At 36.6% G+C, this 9,891-nt stretch overlaps 1 protein-coding gene and 1 long non-coding RNA gene across 2 annotated transcripts; one reads left to right on the top strand and one right to left on the bottom strand.

Annotated features, from left to right (window-relative positions):
• Nucleotides 1-278: 278 nt before the first annotated feature.
• LOC145631583 (ABC transporter C family member 10-like) lies at nucleotides 279-6,900 on the top strand. Its single transcript, XM_081683693.1, has 11 exons — nucleotides 279-2,340; nucleotides 2,435-2,755; nucleotides 2,841-2,927; nucleotides 3,501-4,100; nucleotides 4,217-4,381; nucleotides 4,833-5,127; nucleotides 5,213-5,427; nucleotides 5,504-5,809; nucleotides 5,903-5,966; nucleotides 6,062-6,301; nucleotides 6,470-6,900. Exons 1-11 carry the CDS (start codon nucleotides 280-282, stop codon nucleotides 6,583-6,585), a joined length of 4,470 nt encoding a protein of 1,489 aa, XP_081539819.1. The 5' UTR covers nucleotide 279; the 3' UTR covers nucleotides 6,586-6,900.
• On the bottom strand, nucleotides 3,706-9,218 carry LOC145631584 (uncharacterized). The gene is made up of 2 exons (XR_014112404.1): nucleotides 9,023-9,218; nucleotides 3,706-4,352 (listed from the first exon to the last, which is right to left on the bottom strand). It is a non-coding gene; the product is annotated as an uncharacterized LOC145631584 (long non-coding RNA).
• Between the last annotated feature and the right edge of the window lie 673 nt (nucleotides 9,219-9,891).

Genomic DNA, 9,891 nt, shown 5'->3' with positions numbered 1-9,891 from the left:
CCTACTAATTTTATAAGTTACATAAAATTCAGTACAACTTTCTTCAAAATGTCACGTCTTTTCTGTATACTTCAAGGATAAAAATATTGACTTTGTATTTGTTCTCCAAACTAATCACATTGCAAAAAGTTTTTGCTCTTTCATATTTGCTGATCATATTCTATCTTAGTATCTTTTAATGAAGATTATAGTATGATCACAATGTTAAGTTTTATTATCTGATAAGTTTGTACCTGTATTTTTATGCAGAATCTGTAGATTAAAAAAAAGGGCTGAAAAATGAAGATGGAAGATCTCTGGAATACATTTTGTGGGCAAAATACTTGTTCAAACATCAATACTACTTGTGTTCCTCAATTAGAGTTTGTTACTCATCCTTCTTCATGCATGAATCATGCCTTTATCATTTGCTTTGATATACTGCTTCTAGCAGTGCTCTTATTCAACATGATTACAAACATATCCTCTAAGAGAGTCGAGCTACCGCCTCGTTTTAGACGTGTTTCAGCCTTGCAGAAATCATCAGCTGTTTATAATGGTTGTTTGGGACTAGTTTACATAGGTTTAGGAAGTTGGATTTTGGAGGAGAAGTTGAGAAATGGTCATTCTGCATCACCAATACATTGGTGGGTTTTGTATTTCTTTCAAGGATTTACGTGGGTATCGGTTGGATTATCAGCTAGCCTTAGAGGGGAGTGCTTCTCTAGAGTCTCATTGAAAATCTTGTCAATCTTTGCTTTCATTTCTGCTGGGAGTTTTTCCTTGATCGCGATTTTTGCTGCCATAGTTGATCATGAAACAACAGTTAAGGTGGCCTTGGATATCTTGACTTTCCTAGGAGCAACTTTGTTGTTGGTATGTACTTACAAGGGGTTCGGATTGTACGAAGATGAAGATACTAGAGAGAGTGACTGTGGAAGTACCCTTTATACTCCTCTGAACGGCGAGGCTAATGGCAGCTGTAAAAATGATGCAGCAGACAAAGTTTCTCTATTTGCTAAAGCAGGGTTGTTAAGTAGGTTGACATTCTGGTGGTTGAATCCCTTGATGACATTAGGTAAGGAGAAGACTCTTGAGGAAGAGGACATTCCCAAATTACGGGATGCAGACAGAGCGGAGGCATGTTACTTGCAGTTCATGGATCAGTTTAGTAAACAGAAGATGGATGAAACTTCCTCACAGCCCTCACTGCTGTGGACTATTGTCGCGTGCCATCGTACTGATATACTGATTTCTGGGTTCTTTGCCCTTCTGAAGATAATTACCCTGTCAGCTGGACCTCTTCTGCTGAATGCCTTCATTGAGGTTGCAGAGGGCAAAAAGGCTTTTAAAAATGAAGGGTATGTTCTGGCCATTGCACTCTTCATTGCAAAGACCTTGGAATCTCTGTCACAGAGACAGTGGTATTTTCGAAGCAGATTGATTGGCCTTAGAGTGAGGTCCTTGCTTACTGCAGCAATCTACAAGAAGCAGCTAAGATTGTCAAATGCTGCAAGGATAAAGTATTCTGGTGGAGAGATAATGAATTATGTCACTGTTGATGCCTACCGGATTGGCGAGTTTCCTTTCTGGCTTCATCAGACTTGGACTACAAGCCTTCAACTTTGCATTGCTCTATGTATTCTAGTTCATGCAGTGGGACTTGCTACACTTGCAGCACTAACAATGATTGTGATAACCGTGTTCTGTAACGCCCCCCTTGCAAAATTACAGCATAAGTTTCAAAGTAAGCTTATGGCTGAACAAGATTCAAGGCTGAAGGCTTGTTCTGAGGCTCTTGTAAACATGAAGGTTCTGAAATTGTATGCATGGGAGAATTACTTCAAGGATAAGATAGAGCGCTTTAGGGAAGTGGAACTTAAGTGGTTAAAGGCATTGCATTTGTGGAGAGCATATAATGGTTTTCTCTTTTGGTCATCCCCAGTTCTAGTCTCTGCTGCCACATTTGGAGCTTGTTATTTCCTCAGTGTTCCTCTACATGCCAGCAATGTATTTACTTTTGTCGCAACATTGCGTCTTGTGCAAGACCCTATCAGAGCTACCCCTGATGTTATCAGTGTGGTGATTCAAGCAAGGGTTGCCTTTACACGTATTGCAGAGTTTCTTGAAGCACCAGAGCTTCAGACTGAAAATTCCAAGAAGAAAAGCAATGCCCAACACGCCATTTTGATGAGGTCTGCGAATCTTTCCTGGGACATGAATCCATCAAAACCAACACTACGAAACATGAATCTAGAAGTTCGACCTGGTGAAAAGGTTGCTATATGTGGAGAAGTTGGCTCAGGCAAATCAACATTACTAGCAGCAATTCTTAAAGAAGTACCATTGATGGAGGGAACTGTAAGTTTTCAAATCAATCCCCGTACTAGTACAACTGTTGGGCACATGATTGTGCTTTTAGCTTTATATTCTTTAAATTGGTTTGGTCTTTCAGGTAGAAGTTTATGGGAGGATCGCTTATGTATCCCAGACAGCATGGATCCAAACAGGGACAATACGTGACAATATTCTCTTTGGGTCTGCCATGAATGAGCCAAGGTACCAAGAAACTATTCGGAGGTGTTCATTGGTGAAAGACCTTGAGCTTCTTCCATTTGGTGACTTGACAGAAATAGGGGAAAGAGGAGTAAATCTAAGCGGAGGCCAGAAACAAAGAATCCAACTTGCTCGTGCATTATACCAAGACGCTGACATATATCTTTTAGATGATCCATTCAGTGCTGTTGATGCACATACTGCAACTAGCCTCTTCAATGTAACTTCTTCACCCTAAAAATGTAATTTTCTGTTTCTTTAGTCCTAGCATAAACTGATAATTATGTCTTCTAAAATTGTGGCAGGAATATATTATGGAAGCACTTTCCGAAAAGACTGTCTTACTTGTGACACATCAAGTTGATTTTCTTCCGGCATTTCATTGCTGTTTGGTGAGTCAACTACTACTCTCCTGATGTTCAGTGCAGCTTTCTTCTTGAAATAAATCTTAGAATTTTCATCACCCAAAAGACGTCTTGCTTCAGTATAACAGATTGTAGGAGCCTTTCATTAACTTGGTTTAAACCTATAAGGCTATAACTCTATTGCACACCTATGGCCCATAAAAGTAGTCCGAGGTGCTCTGTATTCAGAAATTAAAGAAGTTTGGATCAATTTTCGTGGGTGTTGTCAGTTGTCATCTCAATTATCTTGAGCTTCCCCAAGGCTCGACAGATCTATCAGATATTGCCAGTCATCAGTATCAACAATTCACAGTTTCTATCTTCTATTTAGATGTCAACTGCTATCCTCATCTTCTAAGCTCGGGCTAGATAAGAATTAGTTTTAGCACGAAGATTAAGGATATAGATTTAAAATTGAATGAGTAGATGAGAGTGAAAAAAATGGGTAAAAGTAAAATGTTTAAGTTCGGACATCCTTTATTGATAAAAACCTTGAGGTAGGATGGAAAGAGCACTTGTTATTTGATAAATCATGTTCTAATGAAAAATTGTTGTTTGCAGCTGATGTCAGATGGGGAGATCCTAAAATCAGGCCCTTATCACCAATTATTGGATTCAAGTCAGGAATTTTTGGATTTGGTAAATGCACACAAAGAGACTGCTGGAGCTGAAAGGCCATCGGAGGTTAAGACATCTGAAACCGAAAGACAAAGCTATACAGCAAAGGAGATCAAGAAGATCAAGAAAACTGATATTGAGAAACATGTACCACCTGAAGGGGATCAATTGATTAAACAGGAAGAAAGAGAAACAGGAGACACTGGCCTTAAGCCATACTTACTATACCTTAATCAGAACAAGGGCTACTTGTACCTTTCTATTGCAGCTATATGTCATATGATCTTTGTTACAGGCCAGATATTACAGAACTCTTGGATGGCCACCAGTGTTGATAATCCTCAAGTCAGCACTTTGAAATTGATTGTGGTTTACCTCATCATTGGAGCCTCCTCGACATTCTTTTTACTAATTAGATCTCTGGCTGCTGTTGCATTGGGCTTAAAAGCATCGAAATCTTTTTTTTCACAGTTGATGAGTTCTCTCTTTCGTGCTCCAATGTCTTTCTATGACTCTACACCCCTTGGACGGATACTAAGTCGGGTGAGCATTAAGTTGTCATGAAATTTTTCAAGAATTTGATGCATGCTGGTCTGGTAGGGTGTTTCAGAACTAATGTTATGGGGCTTCCTTTCTTCTTTTGCACCCTTAATCTGCAGGTCTCTTCTGATTTGAGCATTGTTGACATTGATGTTCCTATAAGCCTTCTCTTATCCATGGCGGTCACTATGAATGCATATGCCAATCTAGGAGTGCTAGCTGTTATCACTTGGCAAGTATTGTTTGTCTCCATACCTGTGATCTACATGTTAGTACAATTGCAGGTAAACAGAGAAATATTTGTACAGCTTTACCACTACATAACTTCTGCCTCCAAAAGAGTTGTATGTTGAGAAGAAAAACAAGAAAGTTCACAAATAGTTTATTATATCTCGTCATGGACTAAGATTCGTCATTTATAATGACACAGCTAGTGCAGGACTATTAATCAATCCCGACACATAGTAGTACCATTGAGCAGTAGCTGCTCTATTTCACCTGAAGGTCCATGGTTTCAAATTCTGAACTAAATTCAACCAAAAAAATAAAGAATATAATCTGACTTCTCGATCTACATCTAAGTTAATAGAAAGAAATAAGACAGATTAGGAACCTATCATAGTTTTTTATTTATTTATTTATTTATTTATTTATTTATTTTAATTTTTTTTTTTAATTAAATAAACACTCTTTTATGAGAATTATGACCTAATTTTCCATAAAATTTGTCAACAGAAATACTATTTTGCGACAGCAAAAGAGTTGATGAGAATCAATGGTACAACAAAGTCTTTTGTTGCAAACCATTTAGCTGAATCTATAGCTGGAGCCATAACAATCAGAGCTTTCAAGGAGGAAGAAAGGTTCTTCTCTAAGAGTCTTGATATTATTGATACAAATGCAAGCCCATTCTTCCACAATTTTGCAGCTAATGAATGGCTGATTCAGAGGCTTGAGACCCTCTGTGCCATTGTTCTTGCAGCAGCAGCCTTGTGCATGGTTTTGCTTCCTCCTGGAACTTTTAGTTCTGGTAATATTTCTCTCTCTCTCTCTCTCTCTCTTGCCTTTTGGGAGTAGATAAAATCTTCATTGCAATAATACAACAAACAATGCAGGGGTAATTGGAATGGCACTATCTTATGGTCTTTCGCTAAATATGAGCATGGTATACGCGATCCAAAATCAGTGCACATTAGCCAACTATATCATTTGTGTGGAGAGGCTAGAACAATACACCCATATACCTAGTGAAGCTCCAGAAGTCATTGAAGGCAGCCGCCCCCCAGAAAACTGGCCTTTAGTTGGTAAAGTGGAGATAAGCAATTTACAGGTAAGTTTTAGTGCACTGGGATTCATATTTGACAGATTTTAGATAGATAACATTATAAAATTTTGATGTCTTGCAGATAAGATATAGACCAGATTCACCACTGGTTCTTAAAGGAATCAGTTGCACATTTGAAGGGGGAGACAAAATTGGTATTGTTGGCAGGACTGGCAGTGGGAAGACAACCTTAATTGGGGCATTGTTTCGGTTGGTGGAACCAGTTGCAGGGAAGATGGTAGTTGACGGTATTGATATATGTTCAATAGGACTTCACGACCTAAGGTCACGTTTTGGAATCATCCCTCAAGACCCTACTCTCTTCAATGGCTCTGTAAGATTCAATTTGGATCCATTGTGCCAGCATAAAGATGAACAAATTTGGGAGGTAAAGCTTTTTATCAGGAATTAAATTTTCAATATATTGTGCAAACATGGAATCTTCTGGATGCTGATGCACCCCCCTCATATTCTTGTAAAGGTGCTCGAGAAATGCCAACTCAAAGAGGCAGTACAAGAGAAAGATCAGGGACTAGACTCCTTAGGTAAAATAAAATCCTTATTCTGGAATTTGATATGAAATAGTGAATCTGACATACAAAGCCAATATGTACTAATTAAATATTGTATTTCCTATCAGTTGTGGAGGATGGAGCAAACTGGAGCATGGGACAGCGACAACTATTTTGCCTAGGGCGTGCTTTATTGAGAAGAAGCAGGGTATTGGTGCTTGATGAAGCAACAGCATCAATAGACAATACAACTGACATGATTTTGCAGAAAACAATAAGAACGGAATTTGCAGATTGCACTGTGATAACAGTAGCACACAGGATACCAACCGTAATGGATTGCACAAAGGTTCTTTCCATTAGCGATGGTGAGTTTTAAAATTTTCTGTGCCATGCGTTAGTGACCATTTTTATTGAAACTAAAGAAAGAGTTGTAGAATTCAGAATTTCAGAGCAGATTTGACAATTAGAGTTCACAAAATTAAGGCAAAAGTGCTACAGAATGTGTACTGATAGAATATAATGTGATGTTGCAGGAAAATTGGTGGAATATGATGACCCTATGACGCTAATGAAGAAGGAAGGTTCACTATTTGGACAGCTTGTGAAGGAATATTGGTCTCATTTCCAATCTGCAGACCAGTCACATTAAGCTAAAGGCAGCAGCAGCACAATAGTTCATTTACTACTTTCATTCTGAATCATAGTTCCACATTTATTTTGGCCAAAAAATAAATTTAGCCAAACTTAAATATTTAAATCTTGTACATATTTCAGTTAGGTACATGCCAAGATTGGAATTCTTAGAGATCAAGCTCCTGTTTGGCTAAAATTTTCCCCTGCTTCATGCTTATGTAGTTATGTTAAGGATTGCCATTTTAGAAATGTTTATACCTAGTGCAGACTATTCACGATTTTAGCATTTAAGAGGAAAATTATAATGTGAAAATTTTTGCACCTTATCAAATTTGATTAATATTTGTACCTTTTTGATAATCAAGTTTGATATCATTTCCTAAACTTTATAAGTATTATACTATTAAGGTGACCACACTAATCACTACAAGGCCAGGTGAAAGCTAGACTCTTTCTGTTCAATACAAGGATAGGCTATTGATTCAGAGCAGATGGCTCGTGGGTGTAAAATGTGACTAGAGTCACTACACAGGCATCTGCTGCTCTTATGCATTAGCTTACAAAATGGGAAAATAAAGGCCTACACTAGAGACAATCTATATGGTGGCTTTTGGTGTGGTCATGAATACTTTGCTAGAGATCAAACATTACAATTATAAACCCTACCCTGAAGTCCTGAACCAGCCCCACCTGCTATTAGAAAGTTACCAGGAGGCCATCCTAAAAAAGGAGCCTGGCAAGAAAGAACTCACCCTTTAACATAAGAGAATGCATAAGCCCAACAAGTGCAGAAGCTGTATGGCCATAATAAGAAAACTAATAAGAACGCATCCCTTTCACCAAAGAAAATAAAGACAAAGGTGGAAAACCTAGATCAAATGAGAATGTTAAAAAAAAAAAAAAAAAGGCCGAGGAAAGACAATGAAGACAAGTTGTAATATATTGTCATTTAGGTCTGTTGATAACTTGATATCCAAAAAAACAAAAGAAAAAAAAAATAAAGATATGCCAAAACTACACAAGCAGAAGCAGTGCCAGTGGCACCACCAACCAAGATGAAACTACAAATTGAGCCAATTTGCTAGCTTTAATGTGGCAGCATGTGTGATTTCTGGTGAAGAAGGATTCAACCTTGGAGAAAATGTTAGAGTTCAAACATGATGCTTCACTTGCATATTATCAAAGAAAAAAAAAGAGGAAACTTAACTAAAAGTCAATTTGGAAGCCTTAAGAGTTGTTGCAGTTCAAGTCATTTATTTGCCATCAGAAATCTGGATTTGAAGTCTCAAATTAGAAAGTGTTATTTTACAGAATTTTATGATTCACCACATTCAAGTACCCTATTATAGCTTAATATACAAGTACTTCGTATATAATTTGTATTAAGATTACCAATATAATTAGTAGTTTGCACCTAATTTCAGGTGAAATATGATCTGCTTTTCACTATATGTGCTTAGCTACTGCATCTAATCATAGAACCTAACCTTAACTGATAATTTTGACACTTTTCTAGTCCATTCTTTCAGTGCAACATCAAAGTTCATAACGTCTTAGCCTATGTAGGAATTGAACCTACATCTTTTGTGCCAATGCACCCTGCTCTACCGTTTGAGCTAATAGGCTCGAAAACAATACTTCATATAATGGAGAAGGGTTTATAATTTTATAATGCAAATTATTCAAAGGTATTCTACACCACAATAATTATCTTGAAACACTACACATAAATAGGCCATCAAATAATAATAATAATAAGTCATACAGAAGAAGATCAACTGATCAAGTGACCATTATAGCCAAATGTGTTAGGAAGTCTAAACCCAAGCGCCTCCTATTAGTACTAATTAATGTGAACACTACCACTAAAGTCTAAATTCTAATTAGTACCAGTAATGAAGTGTGATGCTACTTAGTTAGGTACCAACTACGCCTAATTTATATCATTTGAGATTGTTTGTATCCAGAATTGACGCTAGCCATTAGGTACCAACTACGCACTAATTTATAACATTTGAGGTTGTTTCCATCCAAAATTGACGCAAGCCATTAATGATCTAGCCAACTTCCAAGAGTAATCACGATTAAATATTTACTTGCTTAGCTTAAATTCCAATACTTTTTGTATGATTGTCAGACCGTCTTATACAAGAATGCCCAAATCAACCATAAATCCCTAATTCTACAATTGGCAGCACTCAGCAATCTGCAGTCAGCACACAACAATCAAATTGCCGCCTACAAATCTACAATAATGTCGATTAAGAAATCAATACATAACACCAATTGCGGAGTATAATTTTTAGTTGCCACAAAACCCTAAAAGATTGAAACTTGATTAAATTACCCTTCAAATTTTATCCAAAAACAAATTGAACAAACATGAAGTTGAAAGTTTCCCAGATATAACAAAAAAATTTCAATGGTAGAGAAGAGAAGAAAATTGGGGTTACCTTCAAGATTGAGTTCGTCATGCCTAATTTAGTGGAGATTTTCCATTAACATCCAAGCATTTGTACCAAAAGAACGGAGTTTCACCCAATTATTCTTGTAAAATAGAAATTTTTTGGAAGAGAAAATAATTCCCTATTTGGCAGGCGGTTACTGCAAATGTTCGCGAGTTAGTAAAAGTGAAGAGAAAGGGAAAGATCTTCACCCCAAATCCCCAATTACCAATTTACCATAGGTTGGAGTAGGGGTGCTAACTGAGGAGGGCAACTCGCTAATACTCGAATTTGACTCGGTTAACGCTCGGTCAAATTTCGACTTGAGTTTGCTCGTGCTTGCTCGAATCAGTTTAAAATTCGATAAGTGTACAAGAAATGCAATACTTTTCTATCTTTAAAACAAAAATTTATTTTGGCATATAATAACTTTAAAATCTAATATATATAAATAAAGTAGGCATTTTTAGAGAGCATTCGGCGCGCCACATAAGCAAAGGTATATTTTTGACCAATTAAAAATTAGATTTCTATTTTATTTTAGAATTAAAAAATTCACTTGCCACCTACATAAAAGCGACGAATGAGATTTAAGAAATTTTCCACGTACGTAAAAAACAACGAATAATGATTTATTAGGATTTAATTTATTTTAAAAACTAAAAATTATCTTTTTAAAAAAATCATCTTAAGATATAGGATTTATATATCTAAGATAATCTTTAAAGTGTTTATAATAAGAAATAAAAATTATTCCTTAATTATAATTAAATTAAAATTTGTGATGCCTACCACTATAAATTGACGCATCCTACAACACCAATAAAATTTCATATCAATACAAAACCAAATCAAGCGAATTTTGTGTCAGTTGTGTC

Source organism: Chenopodium album, chromosome 5 (assembly GCF_948465745.1).
Source record: "Chenopodium album chromosome 5, dcCheAlbu1.1, whole genome shotgun sequence".
NCBI classification, from domain to species: domain Eukaryota; kingdom Viridiplantae; phylum Streptophyta; class Magnoliopsida; order Caryophyllales; family Amaranthaceae; genus Chenopodium; species Chenopodium album.
The sequence above is the reverse complement of the archived record's forward strand: the minus strand, read 5'-3'. Positions and strand labels throughout refer to the sequence as shown.

Bases quoted from the DNA above. Each gene is read 5' to 3' on its own strand.
- LOC145631583 (XM_081683693.1), top strand. From the start codon at position 280: ATGAAGATGGAAGATCTCTGGAATACATTTTGTGGGCAAAATACTTGT. The intron at 4,101-4,216 runs GTGAGCATTAAG...CTTAATCTGCAG, and splicing joins TTGGACGGATACTAAGTCGG to GTCTCTTCTGATTTGAGCAT. The intron at 5,967-6,061 runs GTAAAATAAAAT...ATTTCCTATCAG, and splicing joins TCAGGGACTAGACTCCTTAG to TTGTGGAGGATGGAGCAAAC.